The following is a 16,162-nucleotide window of genomic DNA, read 5'->3' as shown; positions in this document are numbered from 1 at the left end:
ACGTGTGCTGAGGGACAAACTTTGTCTTGGTACCATTAATTCTTTCATCTTGAGGCGTCGCCAGAGCTCGTGAAGATCCCGAGTTTCGCCAAACTCGGCGCATCCTGCATAGCATGCCAGTTCTCGGAATACACAAGAATCAACGGTAATTGTTCCGTGAGGTGATGCCCAATCTTGGTTTGAAAAATACCTTTGTGAGGGAGAGTCTGTTGCTGTTGCACGTTCCTGTATACATGTGGCCAGTGGTGCGATGTTGCCTTCATATGTCGCTGCGTACTTCGCTGCAGAAGATGAGTATAAAGATTCAACTAGGCTGTTACAATTTAACGTTCGCCTGGCTGTTTTATTCAGTATAGCTGGTTTTTTTTTTTTTTTTTGAGGTAAGTGTCAACATGGTATAAAAAATACTGCAATGTAGCTTAGACGTAGGGCGCTCCTTGTTCTTTATGGACTATTGAATTAAGAGATAATTATGTCGGTAGGGAAATCGATGCTTTGTGAGAGTATTATTTTCATGTTGTTAACTTCGCGTATGCCTGGGTATCTTCAGGATAAAGCTTTTGAACTGTTATGTCAGGCCACAGAAATATAGTGTATGCAAATAAGCTTCTGTAAAGACGACAAACTCATTGATATACATGCCAGACGACGCTGAGAAGATGCTTCGTTCATGGGTCTACAAAACGAAGTTGTTCAAAAGAAAAATGGTCGTGCGTGCCTTATGCTAATACGGCACTAAAACAGCACGCAGAAAGGAGAACGCGATAAGGTCAGCGGAGGTCGCCAGGGACACGCGGAAATGCAATGATGTTCTAGTGGCGTCAGCTTTAAAGAGACTGCGTTAGTAGTGTGACGAGGCTGTTTTGTCTTTTAAGTCACTTGCTATATTCTTAAGTGGAGTGAAATTCGAATAATACACTCCAAAGAGCGAATGATTAGCGGATGACTTGAAGCTGCCGTTTCAAGCAAGACAGTGCGTCATATTGGTACGGCAGGGTTGAACCTGTGCTGAATTTTGCGTTATTTCTTGGTGAGCTGTGCTTGAGATTTTGAGCTTTGCTGCCGCCACACGAAGATTCATCGATATATTGGGGCATCTGCTATTTTACTTGGAAGTTGGGGAAACTCTATACATTCTACGCTGAAGAGAAGTGCGCCTCGACGTGGGAAATACAAGGTGATGTAAGTGTAGCAGAAGCAGATGTGGGATGGTGAATATGCCACAGTTTACTAGAGACAATATTTTCGCATGAAGGGCGACGTACTCTGCATGTTTGAGATGCCAAAGTAAAGTGTTGAATGAATGGAATAGAAGCAGAGAAATTTAAAATAAGGTACAGAAATGAGCTAAACAGAAAGAGAATGTGAGAGAAAGTAGTTCGCACAAGAGAGAGGAACATGCGAGTTGGCGGACAAGCATATGAAACATGACATTCAAGTTTCGCGGTGAGCGTTTTCATATCTGTGTTGCATATTAAAAGAATGGAAGAAAAGCATGAACGCTAATGCAATTTTTCTAGTCTGTAAAATTTAGATGAAAGGAGCGGAGAGTAGAGGGGGGGGGGCACTGTAATATAGGCGGACTACGCGCAGAATGGTTTTTTGCGATAGTTACACGGAACTGGCGGGAATTTATTTGCCCACAATGAGCAACCAGTCAAACGCAGTGAATGCTGGTAAGCTGTGAAGAATTCGGTGGGGTTCGATAATCCCCCCCCCCTCCCTCCCTCCAGGGCAATCTAGAGTCACTACTGGTGTGGAGAACTCAGGGGCTGCGAAGACTTGTCCTCGTTCTTGGAAACAAGAAAAAAAAATATACCTGGTTCTTGACCTTTTCAGCATTGTAATTTCTCTTTTTAGTTTGTTTTTCGGGCCTGCAACGATTTTCCTCCTCGCATTGCTGTTTGAGCGACTGACGGTCACGTGGTCAATACATTTATCTCGCTGTCACAGTCCAAAATACATCTCTCAGTGCTTGTTCAGTCTGAAGGGTTGCTAGAACGAAACGCTTATCAACGGCACAGTAAGAGTTCATTCTGAACAGCTTTTTTTTTTTTTGCTGTCTATAAATCAACGCGAAATCTTTCTCTTTGAAGAATGCGACAGAGAAAGCTATTTGGCACTGGAAGCCGAGGAACTGGGAAGGCTTATCATTGTAATGTCTTCAGTGATCAACAGAAGATATCAAAATGGGTTCTGTCGACCCATTTTTATGCACAGGGTGTCGGAGCATGCCGTCTCCTGCAATATGTCACCGGAGGTTCTCGTAATGCACGAAGATAGCGGTGGCTTAGGTGACGTAGATTTCCTCTCAGGTGCATGGAATAATGATACGAACTTCCTCATAAAACTAGTCTCACCCGCAGAGGGCGTAGTACCGACACACATGTTCTTTGTGCCTTTTCTAGAAATAGACATTATGATATATGAGAGGGGCGCGGCTCGATTCATCGTAAATTTTCGCGATCAAAGCGAAGCTTTTTCGGTTCATAGTGCAACGACAAATCTTGAGCGGCAGTTTACGCGGACTGGGACGGTGACGCGTAAGAGCCCTTTCCGATATAGAGCAGCACGCAAGTTCAGTGACCGATCCGACTTGGATCGAGTTGATATAGTAGAGCCAGTCTGTTCATCTGTGCGTGCGTAGCCACGACATCAAACATGCACATGCAATGTCGCCTTATAGGTACCTCTATTGGGCACATACCTATTAATTGAATAGCGCATGATATTCCGCCGTTTCTTATGTTTGGCCGATCCCCCTTCTGGTGCCACTGCCTATAAGCCCCTGCATACATGCCCATTCCTGGTCACTCTTGACGAATGGGTGTGTGCCATGGTGATACAGGGAGTATATGAAACTTAAATGCAGTACTTACATATCTGTAGCGTGACATAAAGTACACATATTACACGTGTATCTTTCTTTCTACCATATGTATTTCCGCACCCTTGTTCCCCGACAATGATAAAACATCGCCAACGTCTCACAGTGTGCATCTGATGAGCTAATGGTTGCATTTCAGCATAGCTTGCGAACTGTGTAGAGCATAAACTTGCATACATTGCGTGCCATTAAAGTTGTGACTTGCGTGGTGCATAAACATTGCTTGAGATTACGCCTTGCATAAAATTACAATAAAGGCAGTTGTGCGCATCGCATTCAGTTGTATATAGCGCTTAATTATTCGCTTCACGATAGCTTCGCTTCACATATGTTCCAACATGCGCGTGGAACATTGATTTTTTTGATGGCGGTGGTGAACATGGAAGCATAACCGCCTTCGGTTATTACACCACTGCTGTAGAATAGAGAGGGCAGAAAGGAACGGCCAGAAGACGTTAACCATACGCCCGTAGGCTTTGTTACCTTATGCTTGAAGAAGGGAACAAAGGGACAAAAAGCTGGAAAGAACGGAAAGAACGAGTACTAACTGCGCTCACCCATAAAAGAGCGCACCGCGTCCATAAACATTCTCACCGAATTTTCGCCTTGAGATATTACAACGCTCTGGACGCTTTTTGCACTAACGACGGGCACTGCGGTCATGACTCGTAGACGTTCTGAAAAAGGTCTTGAGTACAGCGGTTTTTTACCTTTTTCCGTTGAGGCAGGCGCTCGACGTCATAACTAAAAAGCTCAAGAGGTATTCAATGGTTTCTCCGTATCTAAAAGAGTCGCGAATAGGCACATGCGTCCTCTATGCCAACTGGGAACGTGCAAGCATCGTAAGTACAAACCGAAGGGTGCACTGCAAGGTAGCATGAGATAGCTAAAATTCTCTGTCGTCTTTCTAACCCCTATCTCCCATCCCCAGTGTAGGGTAGCAAACCGGAGACCGATATCTGGTTAATTAACCTCCCTGCCTTTCCTCTTCATCTCTCTCTCTCTCTCATGACATTTGCAGCTTTAAGTAAGGGGTGATTAACGAAGGAGGAGGCGGGGGGCTTGCCAACGACACGTAGAGATAATTGAAGAAGACGAGAGAATGTGTCATGGCTGCGGCCGGGAAATGAAAATTTTTTGCAGGTTTTGTTCTCATCGGGGATCGGAAACGTTCGGGTTCTATTAGGAGGGGACAAGGCGAATCATTCCTATTAAAATATCGCATGAAGCTGTTAGGTATCGTGAAAACCACGAAGAAAACAGAATAAAAATGCTTCTTAAGCGCTTAAAATTGTCAGTGGTGGTTAGGCTTACTGTGAAACTGGAACTGGGAACAGAAATGCCTTCGGAGTGCAGTGGCTCAATTTGGGGTGGTGCGAACTCAGCACATTCCTCCTACAAGGGTCCCATATGAAATTAAGTATCCAAGGTGTGATTGTAGCCTGCCTTCATTATGTGCATTGTACGTGTACCAGCTTGCACCACCAATATGCAAGTAGCTTTAGGAACGCGGCGTGAGTTGGACATGCCACTAAATTACGCGGTGACAAAAGAATGAATATGAGCTTTTCTCAGAAATTTCATGATAAGAAACGTGCACTGTTCACAGCTGTCCAGTTAAATGATTCACACATTGGTACTTTGTTTAGGAGTGAACTTGAAAAGGTAACAAAAGTAGTGTCCTCATCGACGTTTCAAACGCTCAAAACGCTAACATTTCACTCCTTACATGATGCTGAGTCATTTTCGGCACTCTAAACCCAGTTGAAGGTACCTTTATAAGTGATGATTCCGTTGTATGAAATAAATTGCCGTATTCCTTATTTATTGCCTCTTAATTACGTAAAGAAATGTACTGTTACTGCATGTGAAAGACATTCTTCTCAGTCATTCTTTGTATTTAGCTTAAGAAGATGAACACGGGTGTCTTGATTACTGATAACAACGCATGTAGCTTTTTTGGTATGAATTTAAAGAGGAGGCTCCCACCTTTAATCGCACCGATACTAATGAAGTTGGTATTAGGCACATTCGGAGGCAGAAACAGGTTCGTTCTTCCCAGCATGTGATCTTTCTCCCACCTGCTTCTCGAAATGCCCTCTTACGCATTGCTTCAAATCGGCCCGGATTTAGAATACATGTGCTTGCCAAATAATTAATGTCGCCATTAAATGCCTTTTTGTAGCTATCTGTGTACTGCGCTATCCGGATAAAATTTTAGGCCTTTCTATCTGTGGTGCACCTCAGCATTCATTGCAGGAGCGGGAAAGAAGCCTGCGAATGCACGCAAAGTGCCTCGAGCGGCCTGTCACACGCCAGTTTTGCTTGTATTCCGTCGTAAATCAACTTCGCAGTAAATTTTCCGCAGTAGCCGGGGTGCTGGCTCGCTGTAGCACTCTCATGCCGGTAAAAACCAAGCTACAAATTTATCGTGCATTGTTTACCTCCCAATTCATTTATCGTACTTTAGTATGGGGGACCACAACGCAGACAAACGTGAATAAAATAATTATATCACAAAAGGCGCTCCTCCGGCACATTGCCAGTACCAATCCCCTGTCGACGACCGAAACTTTGTCAGGGAAATACCAAATTATATGGGTAGACCGCTGTTACGAATATCGCGCTTTACAGGCGTTTTATTTCGCAAAAGAAGAGTTAAGGAGTTGGCTTACATCCATAGCGGCCTTGCAGCGCCATAAAGTACCAGTACATCTAAGAAACCCTGATCCTTCGTATGTACCACGTTTTCGCACTGAATACAAATTACAATCCATTAAACACAATTTATCAAAAATTCTTAATAATTCCGTTCATACTTCAAAATTTTCTCGCAGTGAATTGAAGATGTGTTTTGTTCACATGTAAACATACATATTTCATGTATAACGATTCTAATTGTGTGGTGCCCTTTGATGATTTTTTTTCTTAATCTTATCATACGTGTTTGAATGTTGTCTGTTTCTGCATCGCAAGACAATTATCCTGTAAACAGGCTTATATTTGAACATGTTACAATTGTTTTTCTGCGGGTTGAACTGCTTTTGAACTGTTTGATATTATAAGTACTCTCTGTTATCGCCCTGCCATGTACAACGTCTCCTGGTCCATTCAAGCTGCTTATGGCAGTTATTAGCCCCGGAGGACATTTCTGGTGTATACTCGAAGAATTATTGAAGTTGAAGTTGTATTTGCGGGCTTCTTTCACGCTCGGAAGAACACTTTTCTGTAGCATGTATTGAGCAACGGAGAACTGCATCGGGCGATTTTCATGTTGCTCTACAATTTTCACATTGGCGCTTTTGATCTAATCATAATATTTGAGAAGTTTAATGATTAATAAGAACTAAATATTTAATTGGGTGGTATGGGAAAAAAATCTGAGTATCTCCAAGCAACGGCAAGCAACATTACCTTGGTGCTGTCCAGCTAAGTACCATATATATATATATATATATATATATATATATATATATATATATATATATATATATATATATATAAACCGATTTGTTATATGAGTGTTGTGTTGGGTACAACAGCAGCAGTAGCATCAGCCCTCTTACAGCACTAGTACTTTATTTCATAACACAAGAATAATTACAATGTCAGCTGGCCATACGGCGCACAACGCACACATAAGGAAAGCTGACTGGTTTAGTGTTCGGCTTGCTTTCATTTGCTGTGCATAACTTTAGCTCTCTTTATGCATGCTTAATGAGCTCGCCGTAACCCTCCGGGATGAGGGCGACGTTCGTCCAGTCTCACGACAGAATCACCGACAGTTTTAACGGCGCCCTCCACTTACTCTCACGTAATCGAGCTGGCGCCCAAATGCGCGACTCCTGACGTACACGGGTCGTTTTTCAACGGTGAACCAGAGGCGAGTAACCTTATATAATGAGCTAGCGGGAAGACCTTGGTTGGAAGCGGGTAAGGCGGCGCTCCCTCTCTTAAGCACGGGGAACCGTAAGAATGATGGGCAGCATCACTGCAGCCTTTCGGCCATCGCTCGCGGCTGATTGCTGGTCCGCTCGTGTTGTGCATTCTCCGAAATAGTGCATCGCGCACAGGTGTTAACTTTTTTATGACCATGCGTCACGGGAGGTTGTATTTAGATTTGATGAGGCAGCGTGCTTTTCCCGTTAACCCTCTACTTAGCTCGTTCTTCGCCAGTTTGAACCGTGCATGCGAGCTGGTGCCGGGATTTCTGATATGTCACCTATGATTATTCTATTGGCAAAGGAACCACGAGAACGGCATGCAGTATTTTCATGTTATATTGAGTTTCTTGCAAACACATAACGGCCCGAGAAATAAACTTCGCAAGGCTATCAAGGTGCAGAACTTCTCAAACGCTCGTCATATTTTACTGTCTCAATGTTTGAATGGTCTTAGTTTTGCTTGCCCTATGAAGAAGAGTAGCCGGTGCCATCAAAGCTGTCAACCTCTTCAGTTACAAAAAAAAAAAATGACACAGAGGTGACACCGAAAGGAGTATACGAATACTGCCCACACTTCCAATTTTATTCAAGAAAATAATCTAAGAATGCCTGTTTGGTGTTAAACTCAATGAGAATGTGGTCCTCATGTGAATAGCTCCGGATATCATGAGCTGGAGGTAACGGGAGCCATCTTTCATAGAAAAACCACAAACAGGTGCGTAGGTCTACATATGTTGAAAAGAAAACAGGGACCAGCAAGCCGGAAAATGTAGGAGACTTTTTGTAAAACTCGCTGAGTCTCGCGAGTTCAAAGCACAATCGCGTGCCATCTTGTGTAGCAACTGCGTACGTCCTTGCGAGTGGAACTAAAACACATCTGCCACGGCATTGCGCCGAATGGGCGGATTCGTCAACTTGGTCGTATCCAATTATATTTCTAACACCATGGTTGGTAGGGACACGCTCTTGCAAAGAGATCTAGCGTAAAATTTTTTTTATTGCGATCCGAAATATACGGACGCTCGAGGCGCCTTTCTGCCGTCGGTGCCACCGCTGCAGTGCGGTTCCGCTATCAAAGTCACATGCGCGACTCCCAGTGACACGGAATGTGTTTGCCTGCACTCTAAGCTAAGTGAACGGTCAACGCTTCGCTGGATCGGCTCGGTGGCAGAGCCAGGGCAGCGCTCTGCCTTCCGCTGCTGGCACGAAGCGCTGTGCGCATGCACATTATAAGCACACTAGCGTTCCCGCTTATAGCACTCTAATTTTTTTACACCCTTAAGGGTGTTTGAAGGGTGTTTTCTTGTCACACGGTAACAACCTTACCGTCAGGGCCTTAGAAAAATTATAGAGGACAACAGCGGAGCTCTGACGAGACTTGCGATGACAAAAGACGTAGTTGAAGACTACGCAATCATTCTGACAGCCTTGGGCGCACAGAAATATTCGAATGAGAATTTCACAGGGAGAGATGGGAAACTCTCCTGTCAGCTATTTATATGCGCCCAAGGCTGTCAAAATGATTACGTAGTTTTCAACTACGTCTTTTGTTATCGCACGTCTCGTTAGAGCTCCGCTGTCGTCCTCTATAAATTTTTGTAAGGCCCTAACGGTAAGGGTGTTACAGTGCGACAAGAAAACATCCTTAAGGGCGTAAAAATTCTATGTATGCACTGCTCTGGGAGCGGAAGAAACAATAAATGTCAAGCTAACGTTATCGTAGGTTTAACTGGACGCTGACTAACGCCTGCGGTTTCCCGCCAGTCTCCTCTCGTCCACCTTCCAGATGCGACGCCTGTGACGCATCTGGTGCCGTGACTGACTATACGCCAGCGTTGTGAGACGCAACTGCCGTGGCGCTGTTCCTTCTGTGGCGGCTGTGGCCTTGCGTGCGGCGTCCCGCGAACATGTTACATCCGCGTATTGTTGGAGTGCCATGCGAGGAGTTTAAAAATTGGGCGTTCTGCCCGGGCGAGCTTGCCCAATGTTTAACTTCTCGGATGCGGCAGAACTCCTCGGACGGGTAAGTAGAGGGTTTCGCTCTTCCCAGTATTTTTTTACAACAGAAGCGGTTTATGGCTAGGTCTCCCGGACACTTCCGACATCAGCATAGAACAGAAATACGTCGTAGTCCAACATGACTGCAATAAAGCTGTCAGCTTCCGGCCGAACGAGCAGCCATTTCTGGCCCACCTGCCCCCTTCACGGGCCTTGAGTTGTAGACTTTCGCTACTCTTCATCTCACCTTGGCAGCAATGTTCGGACGTTATCTTGGCTATATTCTTTAGATTACTTCTCGGAATCTGCGCGTATAGGCCTAGACTTTGGTTACACTTGGGTGATTCGCTATGTCACTGGCATGAATTATTGGTGCGGCTTTAGGTAGCGTACGCCATGCAGCATACGCTCTTCTTTGTTCGTGGTAGTTGCCGTCTTAAAACAATTGAAACACTTGTTCACGTACAGTCAAAGGCAAAAGTTTACACGACAATGTTTCCCCTGAAAATATGAATTCCTGCACTGTTAAGGCATGTAAATTCTAATTTAATGAATCACTGTGTACGTGGCGACCCCTGTATCTGTGACTCACCAGTAGAATGTGTAATTTGTGGCAATATTTAGTACAGTCTTGGTGTCGAGGTCTGTGCGTGCTGAGCGAACGCGGTGGAGGATTTGACTATGAAACAACTTCAGCTGGGCAATGAAAACTGCTTTGTGACTTTCGCGTCCGAAACAGGAACGTCGTCTGCATCTAAATATTCAAAAAAGTGTCCTGGCAGATTATGGTCACCTTATTAAAAAAAGTAGGGGCCACTAGCATAGATTCACCACTGCTAATGCAGTGATCGTCAGTTTACCCCTGGTGTATGAAGCGTGCCTTGTCTCTCAGGCCATTTTCTTAAGGAACAGAACACCAACCAGCCTGGCAAGTTGGTATTTTCGGTTAACGAAATTTTGGTAATTGTGCTTATTTTGTTTCTTTTTACTTCCTGTTTATTTTATTTTCATGCTTCTAGGATCGCTGCCCTACTTTGATTCTTGTTATTTTCATGCGTTGTCCTCGACAGCCGAGTGTAGCTGAAAAAAGAAGCTGTAGCCGTTACCATCATGAGTTAGATATTACCAGTTCTAGTCATTTTCATTGAAGCTCAGGATAGGCTTAGGGTAGAAGCTCGGATGATAATAATAATAATCACCCGAACGTGAACGGCGACATTGAAATTAGCGGGTTACGCATCGCGTAGTCTCTTTCTTTGTCTCAATACGCGTCCTTTGTTTGAAGCATGTGATACGAACGGTACAGAAGCGTAAGGCTATGATAAAGACGTAACGAATCAGAGTGAAGCATCAAACATAACAAAGCGCTGCGTGCAAATAGACCCTGGACAGGGTGTTATAGCAGCAAAAGTAGTAATAGCAATAGTATAATAAGTTTATGCAAGGTTTGTTCTTCCATGAAGACGAACACGATATTATAAGGCAGGCTTCAACACTAATCGCTGCTTGCCGCGCGAAAAAACAAAGATTAGTTAATGTAACAGTAGCCTTTTTTTTTCCTTCAACGTCGTTCAAGTAAGGGAGCCACATTAGAGAGGTCAAACATCATGCGGTGAAGACGGTATTTCAGTCAGCGACGCTTCTTGTAGGTGTCGCTCCTTTTACTTTGTGTGAGCTTCTAGTAATGATTGTTCCCACGGTAAGAACAACGCACCTTTTCCCAGGGCACATAACTATATGTTTAAACTCCCGGTCACGCCTAAAGTCCGACAGGTAGTTTATTCATCACCAAACACGTCTCTTGGACGCTGCGCTATTCATCGACGATTTGTATGTTCGCCGGCCGAAAGGAGGTGGGCCCAAAGGCACGCGGTTACGCACTGCGCGGGCTTACAATCGCCTGAAGCTATTATTTTTGCTTGGTCCCCGACATACTCGTGGAACCGAGGAGGTATCGCCGGGGCGAGTGGTCGACCTAGAAACCAGTTCCTAGGACCAACAACTCCTTCGTGTGGTTCAAAGGCACGAAATACTTTCTCACACAGCTTGCCGTCACGAAAGGGTTGATCACCGATCGGGCCCGACAACGGAGAGTCTACCATCCCTACGGTGTGTTTCTTTTTTAGGTTGGCTTTGCCCGGAGCCCGCAGACTGAGCTAGGCCCACGGACGGAGCACGCGCTCTACGCGTAGTGCCGTGCGGACAAGGTCAAGCGCCCCCCTCCACCCCTCCTTACGCTTTCGGATGCCCCGGCGTGCAGGCGCACACGCCTGCACTGAAGCGCTGCACGACCTGCTCTAGAGAAAGCATGGTCGCTTCCATTCGTTATTATTACTGTCTGGTGAAGAATGGAGATAGAGTGGCATAGTAGGAGATAGGCAGATAATTCGGCCCCCTTGGTTCCTTTTTTTTTTGTTTAGGGGGCGGGGAGGGGGGGGGATGGCGTTAAGGTGTGGTGCCTCTGCACTGAGGTTTTTGGCCGGTAACGGCATACCAGGGGGGCGACGAGGTGCTTTTGAATTATGTTTCATCCTGCGGCGTTTTGACTATAGGTTGGGGATAGCGCGACTTGTATAAAAGGACCCGTCTTGGCACACCGCCGACACAGATCGGGAAGAGAATTCGAGCGTTGTAGTCCCCAGAGAACTACTCTTCATCTCTCCGACCCCTTATCGAGCAAGAATATGAAGGTATAATGAACTTAGTACCAGTATATTATGTTGTGTTATAGCTTGACCATATCGTTCAGTATTGCCAACAAAGATTGAATGTTAACACCCTGAAATGTTTTCCAATCTCTGTTGACAGCCCTCTTGCATGATGCACCCAGGAAATTTGCTTGTCATATCCAAGTAGCCAGTGAATGTCGGATGCGTGTCCTCTTGTCGTCATATTATCAGCATGGCAAAGCAGAATCCGACAACAAGCAATTCTTCTGCTTGCATTCTCATTTTGAAGCTCAGCTGCGGGAATATATTGGAGTGCAGTGTTTTCTGTTCTGTGCTATCAGTTACAGATAGAATAAGCAGAGAATGATGTGCACAGTGCGGATCAGTGAAACTTTGCCGGCCGCTTGACTCCGTAGCTTGACATTTTCTAACAAACCTGCGCAATGTGAAGGCTAATTTAGCTACATTTGGCAGTAGGAATTAAGCCAGAATACCGAAATAAAAAATTACACTATGGGGTTTTACTTGCCAATACCGCGGTCTGATTATGAGGCACGCCGTAGTAAGGGACTCCAGAATAATTTGCACCACCTGGGGTTCTTTAACGTGCACCTGCATCTATGAACACGGGTGTTTTTGTATTTTGCCCCCATCGAAATGCCGCCGCCGTGGCCGGGATCTGATCCCGTGACCTCGTGCTTAGAAGCCAAACACAATAGGCGCTAATAAGAATCATATTTGGGGTTTTACGTGCCAAAACCACTTTTTGATTATGAGGCACGCCGTAGTGGAGGACTCCGGAAATTTTGACCACCTGGGGTCCTTTAACGTGCACCTAAATCTAAGCACACGGGTGTTTTCGCATTTCGCCCCCATCGAAATGCGGCCGCCTTGGCCGGGATTCGATCCCGCGACCTCGTGCTCAGCAATAGGCGCTAAGCCACCGCGGCGGGTAATATCGACTTCCATTTTATGAGCCAAGAAATAATTTAACCCTTTGGATTCATCCCATTCGTGTCTGTCGCGTTTGAACGCAATAAATAAATACCAATTGTAGTCTAGTCCATACAAAAACTTCTTTTTAGTAGCTTCAATATATTGCTTACGCAGAGACAACTGTACGCAAAGTTGAGAAATTAATGTGCTTCTTTATTGGTTTTCCGCACCTACTGCATGTGACTCAGGGACATATTTCTGAATCAGCGCGACAGAGCATAGATCGAGAAATCGCATCCAATGTGACGTAAAGGTCCAGGGACGAACTAAGGCGAGAGAAGTTCACGGTGCGCTTCTGAACTCTAGCTGGTACTTTTTTTTCGTGCATTATCCGCAATCTATGAATATGTTCGCAATCTCTTGCTCAACAGCTGATCGCTGCCACCGTCTTCGCCCTCCTGGCCTGCACGGCCTTTGCCGAAGACAAGGACGTCGAAGGTCGGGGTGGTTTTCTGGGAGGCCTGGGTGCCGTCGGAGGCGCCGGCTATGGCCCAGGTCTTGTCGGTGCTGGCAACCCGGCTTTCCATGGAGCCGTCGGCCCTGGTGTTGTCGCGCCCGGCGTGGTTGCGCCTGGTGGCGTGGTTGGTCCTGGTGGTGTGGTTGCACCAGGAGTATTCGGGACGGGACTCGGTCCTTTTGGTCTCATCGGAGGATTCGGCTATAGAGGAGTTGGTCTGGGAGGCGCCTATGGTGCCTCGCATGGAGTTGCCGCCGGTGGTCACCAGGGTGGATTCCAGAAGGGAGTCGCTGGTCACGTCCAGGGATCGGGTGCGTACGCTGGTGGAGCCGCCCACAGGAACGTGCAGGCATACAACAATCAGCAGGGTTACAACCACAACTCTGGCTTCTCTGCTACCGACAGCAAGGCCTTTGGCGCTGGACAGCAGCAGGGATCAACGGGATACGTCGGCGGGGCGGCTGGACAACAAGCTGGATTCGGCAAGACAGCCTACGGAGCCGCCGGTGGCGTCGGCGGCATTGGCTTTGGCCTCCACGGTTAAAGGTGAGCCGCTGCATGATTGTCAGTCCTGAGGATAGGAACAGTAGGGTACTGTTTGGAATGAGAAGGTAAAATGAAAAATAAAAGCCTGCGTTGGGATGCACTGATGAAAGAAACAAGAGTTTCTCACTCCCACTTCTTTGGAGTGACAAGGTGAATTGAAAGAAAAATCTTAGGTCGCATTCATGAAAGAAACGAGCACTTCTTCCAACGTTTTAGCAGATAATATTGCAGTTATATTAGCGGCTGAATACACCAGCTTAGTCAAGCGAAATTGTAGATGTGACTTGCAGCTGTTCTTTTTAGGAATCTTGCTTTTTATGCCTTTTGAAGTCTGTCACGAGGGAATATGCTTGTCTTTATTATTCTTTCTTTCTCGTAATTTTCACTTACGATAAAGAGTTGTCATCAGACGCACAAATTTTGTATGCACTAAGCTGAAAAAATTGCTAGTTGTCAATTTCGGTAGGCTCGCAATTGCTCAATTACGTCAGATGAAAATGTGGTACTGAAGCCAGCCTACAGGAAAACACTCTTTAGATAAAGGTGACTCACTTAGCCTGGGTTTCTGTTTTATCTCTTCAGAGACGACGTACGGACCCTTATCGATCTTGGCGCCACTCCTGTTTTCGCTCCCTGACACCCATGGACATTCAACTGTTTTGTTGAGCAATAAATGTTGCAACACCAAAGCGCATGCCTTTTCATTTTCTTTGCATATATTTTCATAGGTATCAAAAGGTGCTGTCTCAGCATTTTCGTTTGTTTAACTGGGCTCACCATGAGGCTCACTGCTGCTGATTAAATTCTACTGAAGTATGAATATGGCCTTCGGATGTAGAGCTAATATATATTTATAAATGCATTGAGAAAACTTTGTTCCGGGTTGAGAGCGGGGATGGGGGCTTGTAGTGGCAATAAGTTTCTTCATTTGAATTAGCAGATGGCTAATATCGGAGCATACTACAATACCTGCCGAAATTCAAGGATGAGTAGCAATAAGAAATGGCTCCCCGTCCAACTTTTCCGAGAAAATGAGTAGCGGCGCCTTTCACTTCTAGCCGCATTGCAATGTGTCGGGCGTCTTGCGTTAAGTTCAGCCTTGTGGATGCGCGAAAAAAGCGCGTATGCCTTCGCTCGGAGTGTACTTCGTTACCTTGAGAGTCACAATACACTTTGTAAGACTTTGGCATCTATAAACGCGGTTTTCAGATGACGCAAAATTGTTTTACGATGCAAAACATTTAGCCAGAAACGAGGAACTGCCACAATGATTCAGTTCTGCCTAAGTACATCCTTCATGTATTGGGTCAATAGCAATAGGATTTAGATTCACGCTTCATTAACTCCATTGGCCAGATTTATCTTAATATCGGCGACACAACCATACTTGCATCCAACCCGAACCCGCGCTTTAATGACGCCGGCGCTCAGCTTTTCCAGTTTGGATAACGGAGGCGGACGTCGTTTTCGTTAGCAGCTATGTGACCTTTAGATCCAGATCGTTGTTACACTGGCTGCTTTTCCCCGCATATTTGTGACGTCTGAGGCCATTTCACGCCCAACTTATTGTTAAATATGAGGTCGAGACATTTTTACAAGTTCGTTATCCACGCCATCCTATGAAATACTATAGTGTTTCGAACTGGATGCTTTGCGGAAAGACTGAGAAATCATCGTCGCAGAAGTGCGCACGTGGGTGGATGACACTGGCAGGCGGGCAAATACTGTCCCGAGAACTAGGAATTAAAGTGTACTAATGGGCTCTTCGTGCTTCCATAAAAAATTTAAAAAGAAAATTTGGTCATATTTAGCCTCCGGCGAAACACACCGCAGAGAAAACGGCTTTGCTTAAGCCGGATGCTCTAAACGTGTGAAACGCCGCGTGTCGGACGTGTGTCAAGAAGCTGGCGTATTTGCAGGAATGATAGGCTAGGCTAGTCGATTCTCGTTGAGTCTAAATATTGTTCTAGTGGAAAAGAGACCCGGTCGAGTGGAGAGAAAACGACCGGACAACGCAAGTTAAAAAAAGGAGTGAAATCTACTTGCCCATGGCACGGCATTATCGAGGGTAATGTTATCGCACATAAGCAACGACGAGGTTCTCATCTGTCACCGGAGGGTTTGCAGAAAGAAGAGGTTTCCACCCGAAGTCCCGTAATGCATTAGGAACCAACAATTTTACCTAGTACCAGAATCTGGAATACCAGATCTTTCTTCCTACTACCCCATGGGCATGCAGCCGTGGCGACCAGAAATCAAACCAGAGACGTTGTTCTCTGCACAGCGATATATGCATGTATTAGCCACTGAGTCTCCAAAGACTAAGCTTTTGCCTAAGCATAAAAGACGCAAGCACCAGGTTAAGTGTAAAAATTTTCAATTGCTTTCAATGCAGGTACACAGGCAATCTTGTTTATATGTAGTATAGTTCTGAATTACAAATTCAAATCTTGTAATTTATTTACAAAAAAACAAGAAAATAAAATAAGAAGCTATAGCGATGGGTGTTAGAAAAGGCGGATTATTCCTGGCTTTGGTCGCGTCCGTCAGCGTTATTGTCATTATGTTGTCATCGCAGAAGAGGTCCGAGGACACAGCTTATGCTTATACAGTGTGAGAAGGTCGAGCAGATTCATCGTCATGTTCATTGCTCATTATGCCACAG

General features: G+C 45.4%; 1 protein-coding gene across 1 annotated transcript; it reads left to right on the top strand.

Annotated features, from left to right (window-relative positions):
* Positions 1-8,815: 8,815 nt before the first annotated feature.
* Positions 8,816-14,185, top strand: LOC142576581 (uncharacterized). The gene is made up of 3 exons (XM_075686801.1): positions 8,816-8,854; positions 12,866-13,497; positions 14,080-14,185. Exons 1-2 carry the CDS (start codon positions 8,816-8,818, stop codon positions 13,493-13,495), a joined length of 669 nt encoding a protein of 222 aa, XP_075542916.1. The 3' UTR covers positions 13,496-13,497; positions 14,080-14,185.
* The last annotated feature ends 1,977 nt before the right edge of the window (positions 14,186-16,162 follow it).

Source organism: Dermacentor variabilis, chromosome 1 (genome assembly GCF_050947875.1).
Source record: "Dermacentor variabilis isolate Ectoservices chromosome 1, ASM5094787v1, whole genome shotgun sequence".
NCBI lineage: Eukaryota > Metazoa > Arthropoda > Arachnida > Ixodida > Ixodidae > Dermacentor > Dermacentor variabilis.
This window is presented reverse-complemented; position numbering and strand designations above follow the sequence as displayed.

Bases quoted from the DNA above. Each gene is read 5' to 3' on its own strand.
- LOC142576581 (XM_075686801.1), top strand. From the start codon at position 8,816: ATGTTTAACTTCTCGGATGCGGCAGAACTCCTCGGACGG. The intron at 8,855-12,865 runs GTAAGTAGAGGG...CTTGCTCAACAG, and splicing joins CGGCAGAACTCCTCGGACGG to CTGATCGCTGCCACCGTCTT.